The sequence below is a fragment of the Saccostrea cucullata genome, unplaced genomic scaffold, assembly GCF_032062105.1.
Source record: "Saccostrea cucullata isolate Sc308-1 unplaced genomic scaffold, CSIRO_AGI_Scuc_v1 ctg3707, whole genome shotgun sequence".
Classification (NCBI taxonomy): domain Eukaryota; kingdom Metazoa; phylum Mollusca; class Bivalvia; order Ostreida; family Ostreidae; genus Saccostrea; species Saccostrea cuccullata.
The window spans coordinates 316,427-328,949 of record NW_026928149.1 but is presented as its reverse complement, the minus strand read 5'-3'; the positions used below and the strand labels follow the sequence as shown (position 1 = coordinate 328,949).

At 33.9% G+C, this 12,523-nt stretch overlaps 1 protein-coding gene across 1 annotated transcript; it reads right to left on the bottom strand.

Annotated features, from left to right (window-relative positions):
* Positions 1–4,320: 4,320 nt before the first annotated feature.
* On the bottom strand, positions 4,321–5,450 carry LOC134276595 (homeobox protein Wariai-like). The gene is made up of 2 exons (XM_062758829.1): positions 5,294–5,450; positions 4,321–4,814 (listed from the first exon to the last, which is right to left on the bottom strand). Exons 1-2 carry the CDS (start codon positions 5,448–5,450, stop codon positions 4,321–4,323), a joined length of 651 nt encoding a protein of 216 aa, XP_062614813.1.
* Between the last annotated feature and the right edge of the window lie 7,073 nt (positions 5,451–12,523).

Below are 12,523 nucleotides of genomic sequence, written 5' to 3'. Positions count from 1 at the left end.
GTATTCCATCAGTTCACACAGTATCTCCTTACCTTTTGTACATAGCTTTCATATAAAACGTTTTCCACTATAAATAAGAAACCTGAAATAAAAAAAACAAAACAAAACAATATCATTAAAATAAAAAAACCAATATCATTAATAATACTCTGTATCTTTATAAACTTATCAAAATATAACATGCACTTGTGATCAGTTAGGTATCTGCTATAAAATGGAAATTAAAAGTAAGTTGCTAAACTTTAACTGTTACATGCAAGTTTAAGACGACTAATGCGTTTCCATATTCAGCAAAACGAAATGCTATAGAACATTTTCGGAATCTCGGACACCTGACAACGTACAGGGTACTGTGGACTTTTCACTTTAGGGAGCATGTCAAAAAAGTAATTAGAATGTTCCGTTTACTTTATACTGTATATTTCATTGAACTCGATAATAAAATTTCGTTTTCATTTGCACGAGTTATAACAACAAATACATTGTATGGAATGGGTCACCTCTTACCTTGAAGACAAGTCTAGTAGTATATAATCGTATAACGAGAATAAATTATCTGTACGATAAAAATGTTTTAAAACGTATTTCTATACGCTCCCCGAAATTCGCCTATTGTTTGCAGTCCGCTGTCCGTAGTACGATGTCAGGTGAAAATGTTCATTAAGGGGTTTTAACCTTTTCAATATCGTTACAGAATAAAGCACTTGTATTATATTACAGTTATTTAAAGATTACCTGTAAAATGATATGTACAAATTCATTATCTTCTACGAAAAACCTCCCAGTTTTGCTCGACAGAAGACACGTATTCTAAATACATCTTATATTTGTAAATGTTGTTTTGTTCTAAACCGTACGGTAAACTAAATTTGTCAAAATTGTATAAAGGAGACAATTTGCCAAGCTAAACCCTCTTCAATAACTAAACTCCTATACCATATACCATTGGAGAATAAATATTATATTGTATTGTAACACAAATTGATTGATTGATTGTATGTTGTTTTAAGATACTTGGACACAGATTTGAAGCTAATATTTTCTCTATAATATTACGACTTATATGTTTTAATAGCATTTCACACAAAAATTAATTAAAAATCTTATTTCATTTAAACGTTATTAAAACTTCAAATGTTTTGGCGGATTTGATTGACACATCCTTGGACTTTCACAAATTTTAACTTTATTCTTAATTCTTAGGAAAAGTGGCAATATATTATAGAGAAAATATTAACTTCAAATCTGTGTCCAAGTACAGTACCTTTAACGTCCCTCTCGAGACACGTTTCACGCATACGCCATGCACCACTTGACGGTGGAGAGCTGCAAATATTGTCCTATACTCGGACCTTAGGGCCATTGAGCAGGGAGGGTCTTTTTCGTTCCAGCACCTACTGCGACACGGGGCCATGGTTTATAGTCTCATCCGAAGGACTGATCGACGCGTCCGACAGTGGGATTCGAACCCGCGACGTAAGAATCAACTCCTTACTTCGCGGCTCTAGGGCAGACACTCTAACCACTGCGCCACTCAGGTGACACAATTTTCTATATAATATCATGACTTATTTTCATTCATTAGGTACAAAACATGGTCGTTATACGATAGATACCCGAAGGACAATTTAATATGTAATACAAAATGCTACATGAACATTTACGTGACCATGTAAAGAGGTCAGTAAATATGACATGAACTCCATGCAAATGCTTTTTTCTATAGAAAAAGGATAAGTCTACCAGATAGTTATCTAACGCCAAAAATTAAACTATTTTTCAATACATTGTTTCGGCCAAAATCTTCAATTCGCTATTTCACACACTCTTGCTTATTAGGATCTTTTACTCCCCGAATATGTCCCAATTTAAAAAGATGAGTGGCCTGTGGTTGCAATAGCTAATGTTATAATCGCGGAGTAAGAAGCCGGTCGCGATCCTTACGTAGCAGGTTCATATGAGACCGTTAGACCGAGGTCCTTTGTCGTAGTATGTGCTGGGACGAAAAAGATCCCTCGCTGCTGAAAGGCCCTAATAAGTGCCATGTCCATGTCCAAATTTGGTACCCAACACCGCCATGTCTTGGCTCCACAATATGGAGAGAAATTTTTTGAAAGGGATGTTAAACAAAGAAAGCAAGACTTACATGGTCAATATCGCTCATTTGTGACAATAATTACATCCTTATGTCGGTTTTGACCAGTAATTGTATGTATATAAATAATTCAACTTCCACCCCCTCCCCCCCCCACCACCACCAGTTTTTGGCCTACAGATGCGCACATTTTATATTAATAATTTGTAGACTTCCTTATTGCAGATATTTTTTGTAGGACATTTGTACACCAACACTGTAAATCGACCAAACTTGAATCTTCATAGATAGGGATAGCTTTCAATTATACTAATTAAATAATCCCATTTGCTTAGGTAAACGAGTTCTATAAAAACGTTTTCCCGTCCATGTGAAAAAAGTGTATATAATTAAACTAATTTAAAATCTATATTGATTTAAGAAAAGAAAATCAACTTTTTTTGCGCATGACAAAGGGATATTTCATTCCTCCAATATTAAGTCAAAAATTTATTCGTATTTTTATTGGATCTTCATCTAGTATATCAAACAATGCATTTTCATAAGTAAAAGCCTAGCATTTGCTTATTCAAGCTGTTTTTACTCAGAAACAGAGAACATTTGGATTTTCTTATATTCCTCAAATGGCAAAAGACGAATTGCTTTAAATGTTAAAAAGACGAAACTTACAATTTTAGCATTAGTATACTAATGTGTTGGAAGACAAGACACTAGAAAGACAGAGTAGTTAAGTGCAACAAAATCGTACTTTAAATGACATGAAGTTTTGCAAAGTGTTATGGTTAGTTTTGGAAGCTTTAATTCGGTCAATGTGCAGCAAAGTATATATGAAAAAATATAATATCCACGAAAATAATATTTTAGGATAATTGAGATTCAGATGTGAAACACGATGCGATCTATTTTGTGTAAGAAAGGAGTAAGTAGGGACTTATAGTATAATGAAACAAAAGTAATCTCACTTGAATATCCACAAGTTATTTTAACTATACATTACATGTGTACCATAATCATTTTTTTAAATATAAGAAGTCGATTACACCTTCGTTTTTATTTGTTAATAAACTTATTTGATTCATTTCTGAACAATTTATAAAAACATCTAATGACAATGTGTTTATTATACAATGTTAAGTGTTTCAATGTGGAGCATGGTTAGTGAAATTTAAAATTAATCTCCACCTTTTAAATTGAATAAAAATTCTTATGTTTTTAAGTATTTTATTGCCAAGTCTTCTTTAATTTTACTAAACCACGTAATCTTGGCAAAGCAGGCCCTTGTGGATTTCTTCTAGCAAGCACAACTGCCCTACCTAAGGTGGAGGAATAACTGTCCAAATATGAAGAAGAAATCGACCCTTCTTCCTTCACTCCACTTTCTTAAAGTTTCTCAGAAAGAATTCTTATGATCTTCTTATATCCCTCTCTCTTGGCAATATCAGGTGCAGATAGGCCGTCTTTCGACCGAATAGTCATGTCTGCTCCATACTGAAGAAGTGCATTGACGGAATTATAATAGCCACGATTGCATATTTCGTGGAGAGCAGTCCATCCATTTTCATTGAGTACACTGACGTTTGCACCATGTCGAAGGAGAAGAGGTATAACAGTGTGCATTTACCAGCATAATGTGAAATGTGATCACCATCATGCGAATTGACGTCTGCACCATAATCAACCAGTGTCTGTATGCACTTCTTTTTTATATAACTTCTATGCAGGGCCATCATCAGAGGCGTGGTTCCCATGTGATTGCACACATTCACGCCGGCGTTGTTTTTAAGTAGAATTGACATTAATTTAGCATTTGAGTTATTATACGCACTTGTATGTAAAGCTCTATAACCTTCGTCATTTTCTGAGCTGATATTAGCTCCGAATTCAATGAGTAGTTTGACTATGTCTTCGTGTTGGTTTTCAACTGCTTTCATCAATAGAGTTCTTGAAACAAAACCTAACAGTTCATATTTATATTTATTTTATTTTATTTAGTTTAAATTGACACCGCGTTGTAAGAGATCTTTAAGTATTTCGTAATGACCTTCTTTGACAACAGCAGAAAGTGGAGATTTAGTTAGAGAACCATCAGCCTCTTTCGGGTTGACTTCGGCTTTGTGCTCTAGTATAATATCCACGACTTCTTTGAAGCCGGCAGAACAAGCCAAAAAATAGAGCAGTTGTACCATAAACTTTAGTATATACATCAGCGCCACGATCCAACAAAATTAAAGTAAGGTTGAAAGATGGTTGCCCTCCAAAGTACTAGTATGCATTAAAGGTGTGTAACTCTCTTCATTACCATTGTTATTGATATCAATATCATGATCCAATAAAATACTCACGATATCTAAATGGCCTCTAGAACATGCCATATCTAAAGCATTTTCTTCTCCCTCGTCTTTTTCTTCGTCTTCTTCCTCGTCATCGCATATGTTTAAGTCAGCTTCATTCTTCAGCAAAATTTTGACGACATCTATCCAGCCTCTTCTGGAGGCATTCATCAAAGAAGTGTGTCCCTCGTGGTCTTTTTCGTTTATATTTGCCCCATTTGTAATAAGCAACGCAACAGTTTTATCGCATCCAGAATAAGATGGGTACAAAATGGGATTTCTCAAGCCCTTTCCGTAAACCTTAGCACCATGACTTATCAGTTCTTGAACAATTTCATGGTGACCAAATCTTGATGCAATAAACAATGGGTTTCCCCCGTGCTTTGTGCCTAAATTCACATTAGCATTATTTGCTAAAAGAGCTTTTACAGTTTTAAAATGTCCATGCTCTGAAGCAACAAAAAGAGCAAGAGCCCCCTAATCGCCAAGCATATTTACTTCAGCCCCATGATTTAGAAGTTCCTGCACAAAATTTTTATGTCCACAACAGGCTCGCATTAATTGAGTGTTTCCAGTACCTGTAGTGAAATCAGCTTCTGCTTTGTTCTTTAGCAATTACAAAACTATATCAAGATGGCCTTTCTCTGCCGCAAAATGAAGAGCGATTTTCTTAAAAATTTTTGCTTGATCTACATTTGCTTTATTCTCCAGTAGAAACTGAACGGTTGAACAGTGGCCATTTGACGAGGCAACAGTCACGGGAGTGTCATCTTGTATTGTTTTTCAGATTTATATCCAAGCCACAGTTTAATAATTCTTCTAATATTGAGACGTATCCACGGGCGGCTGCAGAATATAAGGGACTTACCATATTCTTCTTTCGAACTACATTCACGTCCGATGTTTACATTACATTCACCATTTAGAATAAGTGATAACATATCAGTGTACAGGAAGTTTGCAGCAATGTGAACTGCGTATATATTCTCCTGTTTACTCCAGCATGCATTTTTGAAGTCTGTCATTTCTGTAACTTGTGCGACGAAATCTCTTCTCCCATTGACACAAAATGCACATTTCATTGGGGAATTCTTAAAATATTCAGAAAAGGTCTTATTCTCTGTCACTAGGTCGAATATAGCTAACAATAAGTTTTCTAACTTAAAAGCAATCGCAAGGGTAATTGGTGATAACTCACGACACAGTGGAATGGGGTCAAGTCTAGAGAACCCAAATAATTTCTTTTGCAAAACTGTCCCGGGAATCTGTAATCAATTGTCTTGTTTCAGTTTGAAGTAAAATTTTTTTAAATTTATCTTTAGGCTCATTCTTCAGGCGCAATTGTACATTTGTCAGGACTCCTTCATTCTGGATCAAAGGACTAAGAAATATTATCTAAATATGTGTCATTCTTATATAATATATTCCTCGATTCTTTCAACGAAAGAATCAATAAAACGGTCTTCCAGTTGAATTCTTTGAAAGACTTCGTTTTTGTTTAATGAAGATGTGGTCAACGTGGGAAAGAAACTGCTTTTGCAATATTTTAGAAACTGTTCTGGATTGTCATTACAAAATACACTAGTCAAGGCAAGCAGAAAAGAGTCATCTGTTATTTTAAAAGTTTTGTTGACTCTTTGCACAAAATAATGACCCCGGAGAGACTTTAAACATTGAAAGAGAGCAATCTTTGAGGTGTTCCTAATAATACCAATTGCTTTCAATAGATCATTAAGCATTGTGTCGTCAATATAATCTATTTCCTTGTGAAAATGAAGGTTTTGATAATTGACATTTCTTGTCTTCGTTGCATTCTTTGTTTTCGCTATGGTCAATGTCATTCTCTCCTTTACATATATTTCTGCTTTCATTTCCCACCGCTTTGATATCAGAATATCGTCATTTTGATTTTCCAGACTTCTCATATCTTTGCTTGCATTATAAAAACTGTCCTTCGTTAATTTATTTCCGTGCAAAATCAACAAGAGTAGACACAAATATTTCTCTTTGGAATTTTCTTTCAACAATTGAATCTCTCTTTTCAATTGCTCGAAGGGTTCTTTGAAAAATGTAAGTACAGTTTCCTGAAAACCTTTGCTGGTAGAAGCTATACTTGATATTAGAGGAAATGATTTTTCCGTTTTAATAAGTTGATTGGCTTCACTATCTTTAAGTTTCAAACAATCTATAGGCTTTTGTCTTCTTTTTCCTTTTTGGTCAATTTTGCTTCACCTCCGTCTAGATTGATAATAGTGAACCCATCCATGAGGAAGTCCATTTCTTTCTTTGGAAGATTTCACCTGCAAGTCACAATTACTTTTGGACGCTTTACGTTTGCTTTTTCGTCTTTATTTCTCATAAAATACTCCTCCAATAATTGCTTCTGTAAATGCCACATTCCACAGGAATTTTATCTAAATCACTTTTCCCAATGTAATTCAAATTCATAGCAACAAAAATAAGACATAGACCATGACCTGTAAATGTATATATATCATAAAAAAGTAGAATATGGAATGTTTCCAAGAAAGATAGAACAGCTGTAGAAAACGGGCAAAAAAGTGATACTTTTTAGTATTTAGTAGACTTATGCAATACCTTATTAAATTATTGTGAGTGTGGGTAATCTGTTTAATGATCTTTAGGTAAGATATGTTCCAGAAATGGCAGCAGTTGACTCGATACCTGTCATGTTCGAATCAGGTGCATGTTCCCGGGACACATGAACAGGGCCTTTTCTCTCTTTTTTTCTTCATCAGTACATCATTTAAATTTAACGTACATAGATTTGGTAAATGTTGCTACATTATTTATTTTTAACATGAATTATAAGTAATATTTCTTATTTTAAATGAACGATGTTTGCCGTACAGTAAAAATTGCACCTCCTGAAACACCCCTACTATTGTTATTGTGATTTAAATTCAAGACACGTGATTCATTTTGACCTATTCAAAGATTATAGGGTAAAACCGGTTTTATAAATAAAATTGGCAGTAAACAGGAAATTACTTTTGTCCGTTTCTTTCGAAAACATGTCCTGTGAAAAATGTTTCCAGACCTTTCTGAAAGACTTTTATGATTTTCAACAGAAAAGGGTGGCTAAAGGGGTCTTGGTGTAATAACAATATATCTTATCATAGTTTACGGCAAAAATTAGAGCTCACTAGCGACCGATACGATGGTAAAAATGTGTAATATCATCTACACTAACAAACTTTGTTTGCCTTATATGGCTATTGTAATTAATGCGCACAGAGGATCTTACCACGAGCAACTGACCAATTGTTGATTGAATACGTTTACGCCAAATACATGTTCACATTTTACTTCGAACACGTGGTCTATGATCATGAAAATGGAGTGCAAATTTAAAAAAAATGTTCTTAATAACAAATTACAAAGTTTAGAATCAATGAAAGATGTCACTTGTTAACTATAAAAAAATAATTATATTCAATAAAATGTATACGTAGTTAGTGTCAAGTTCAGAACACCAGCTTTTCAAGGGTAAGGAAATTCCCAGTCAGCATCAATATGTTGGCCCAATGTAATGCCAACAATATTCATTTTGTTGGCCCAGCATTGCATACCAATGTTGGTTCAATGTTTAAGTGCAAAGTGGGCTCATGTTGGGCCAACGTATTGGCTTTACATTGGCCCTACATTAGACGCCGATTGCATGGATGTTGGCCCAACCTTGGATATATGTTGGGCCTACGTACTAGACTACAAATATTGGTCTTATGTTGGCCCAGTATGTCTTTTACATTGGCCCAATGTGTCTTTTACGTTGGCTTAGAGTTTCTTTTACATTGCCCCAGCATTCCTCTAGCTTACATCAGCCCATTGTTTCTCTGATGTTGGCCCGATGTTATTTTTACATTTGCTCAACGTCTTTTTACATTGGCCCAGAGTTTGTTTTACGTTGACTTAGTGTTCTCAACCAATGACTCATATTTATAATTTCCAATAAGTGGGAGAAATAACAAGAATAAGATAATTTGATACGGTTTACTAATTAAATCATTCAAATGAATTAAAAACACTAAATCAAAAATTAAAATTAAAAACTAAATTAAAGTCAAAGGGTAATAATGATAATTCACCAGATACCAAAAAATTCAAAGTCATTTCAAGGCCATTCATCGGTTGGTCTCCTATTCTGCTGCCTTTTTTTGTTTCCTTTCCTTCCTACCCCCATCTAGGGCATCCCTATCGCAAGAGTATCGTAACTAGTCCTTTTCAGCATCTTCGATATCTTTGTCTTTTGCATCTTTCAAAATCCATTCTTTCTCACAGTTACTGTCAAAATAAGATACTGTGATTTTATTTGTTATGTGAAAAAAAAATGTTTTTAATTACTTAAAACTGCACACTACAGAGATCTACTTTGTAGGGTAATTTTATGTCACTAGAATGATCTGCCCTTAGAAGTAAGATAGAAAAATATTGTTTCGGTATTTACACAATTTATGTTGGATTAAAATATTCTAAACATTATATTACACAAACTTAGATAAACTAATGTACAAATTAAAATACAAATGTGTTTTTGGTTTACTTTACTTGCAATCATTTTGATGACAAGATATTTGTGCAACATTATGTCAAAAGTATGAAAAAATTGTAATCTTAGCTCAATAAATTAATGTGACTTTGATGCATTACCCTCGACACATGTCTGATCTTTGACAATTAGACATATTTTTCATGTTTAACTAAATTTGTAAGTTGTCAATCCACACACATACAAACAAACAAACCAAGATCAGTATACATGTATCTTGGGAGTATAAAATAATATTTTAAAGATATGTAAAAAAAAATACTCACAGCTACACATCTTTCAATGAGAAAAAGGAAAATGCTCTCTTAATTATCATCCCTCCCTAGCCAGTTCATTTTCTTTGCAACACCAATGTCTATCATTGAAGTTGAACTCATAATTCTCCGTACACTTTGTTTCGTATTGTCACCTCTAATAGTTCTCCGTTTTCTTACCTAAAAAGTACCATGTGATTTTTTAAATGCCTAATGATATTATCATAGCTCTTCAATAAATATTTCAGCTATTTTTATTCGTACTGTTTATAATGGGTCGGTTTAATGTCATATGATTATTTACAAAATTAAAAATATATCAGACACAGAAATAAGAAATTATAAATGTATTTGGGAATCACACATACTTGGACTTTTCCGGTTAGTATCGGAAAGACCCGAGATCGCTGCACAATTTTTTAGGACTTTTTTTGTCTGAGACCTAATTGAAAGTACAGAATACTGGTCTAAGGGAACTAATATTATACAACTTTAGTATTTATAGCACCATAATTCAAAGTGTGTAGACAAGGAAATAGATTTACATGATAATGATATCACTTATAAAGATTATACATACATGCATGCACGTGTCTCTATCAACAATGATCGCCCCCTCCCCTCGCTCCACCATGCATGTGCGAAAATGGAGCGTTGCGCGTTTTAATGAGTTAATTATTATATATACAGTGTATATATTTTACTTTAAAGGACAAGAGTTAAGATTTATCCCACATACAAAAATTTAAACTAAAAATCACATATAATGAGAAAAGAATATACATACATGTACAGATCGAATTTGCTACTTGTAGATCAAAATCTGTTCCACTATGTTACGATCATTGATAGAAAATTTCCTTTCAAAATACTCATGCACAAAAAGAAAATCAGAAATACTCACATTTTGCTTTAACTGCGTCTATCCTCAAACAAAATTCAGTCTTTGTCTTTGTTTCTACATCTTGCGCGCGAGGAAGGCTGACCTCTATTTAACTCAAAAACTTAATTTATTGCCCTCCTGGGAGTGACATCTTTAATTCAAAGAGTGGAATAGCACGTACAGCTGCAATGCTACATTTGCTTTACACTTAATGTGTCTCATTGTTCTGGACCCACATCCAAGAATTTCTTTTAAAATTCTTAAATTGATACGTTTGTATGCAGTATTACTTTTTGACTTTAACAGGGGGAAACCGTATTTTTTTAATTTGCAACAATATAAATTCGTTCATATAGCCAAAATATGCATGCATATGTATTTTCCCCCCAATATGATATATAATACGTTAATGATATCCAATAAAACCCATGAAGATTTATTTAATATAAAAATTGCACAACATTATGATATATGTGTGTGCATGATACAGGGAGAGAAAGAGAAAATCGTTGGGTATAGTACTTAACACTAGCTTGATATAAACGTTGGGCCAACGTTGGACCAGCTGTGTTAGCCTTATACCTTGGCATAAAAATATAGAGATATGTACCTGATTAACTAGTATCTGTTAAGGAAATGTAATTTTTTACCATTAGTACAACAACATTTAATCAATAAATTAATAAACACATATTTACAGGATTTATGCAGTACACATTTGACACAGTGGGCCAAAGTTGGTCAAACTAAAAATGTATAGGTAAGGCACTGAAAAGATAAAGCCAGATAACAAAATTAATGTTATTAACTTATTATAGAATACATTTAATGTATACTGATCCAATCACACGTGTAAAGTGTTACATAATCATAAATGATCAACCTTTTAGTAAAATTATCCTCTCAGCTGTTGCAGTATATCTTTGACAAAGATTTGCATTGGGCCAATAATGGTCCAACTACACGAGACCAACCATTTTATGCTAAGTTTGAAACATTGTGCCAACGCTGTCTTGCCAACGCTGGTCCAATCGTTGTACACCTGCATATGTTCATTATGTTCAGTATTCAATATTGGGCCAACGTAAGTTCATCGATGCAAAACCACTGTTTAAGATAGTAATTTCTGTGAAAATTACATACATTGGGCCAATGTTGGCCCAACAATGTAAAACCAATGTATGTTATCACGACAACTTATGTGAGATTAAGATACATTGGGCCAACATTAGCCCAACAACGAATAACTGACATATACTGATATTGCCACTAAGAGCATAATGTCTAACATTGGCCCAATGTTGGCCCAATCATGTTATACCAACACCAACCTTGACCCAACAGACCGTTGCTCTACCAACGTTGGGCCAATATATGAATGCTGACTGGGAAACGAGCAACTTCTAGTTTGCATTTAAATGGACAAAACATTTTTTACATAACTATACACGTAATCACGTGTTTTGGCCACCTGACAATCGTATTCACCGATAGTACAATAAAGGAATTTATCAAGCGTAAAATTCCTGTAATATTTCCTAGTAACCCATAATGCAACAATCATTCAGCTGATTTGTCAGTTAAAGTGACATTGCTGCCTCATTTGCTAATCTGACACCAAAAAATATAGTCCCGGTTTGCAAAAATATTTGTCCAAAAAGAAATTTTGATTCATGACAGCAGAAAATTGTATCATAGGGAATACTATTACTTTAAATTCGAATGAATTCAAGAGAGATCGATTGAAGTACATGCACATGTCTACAGAATGATATTATAAGGCGGTGAAAACTAAAACGCAACATAACTTTTCTGTTTACCATGTCTCCACGTGCTAGTCACTTCCTAGCCACATTTCCGTGAATAATTTACCCTATCTCGCTGTAGTCTCGCTAACTCTCGCCAGAGCCACTGCCAGAGCTACTCTGATAATGATGGGTTTTATCCGGTCAATACTGATGATTTTTCCACCTTTGAATTATAATGATGACATCAGGCGCAGACTCCTCGGATATCTAACTAAAAACCACAGTGTTTGTATGAGGAAATGTCGGTACAGTAAGATTACAATCTCAAATAGAAGATCGCTCTATTATCTTTAAGAAAATGTAATAGATAGGATCTTGAAAATATTAATTATTAAAAATGAGATAAGAAAAATATTAATTATTAAAAATGAGATAAGAAATTCATGTAGAAACGACGATAAAAATGAACATATGCAACAATTTCAAACTACTGAACAATTCAATCAATAACACAAATGATACTATCATGTGACGCCACATCAATAAAAAATAAAGATATCTTTATATAGCAGTGTAGAAATATCAAACAGATGATTATCCTGGTGGAGCTCGCCATCTGATCGGTAAAGCGAAAACAGTTTAA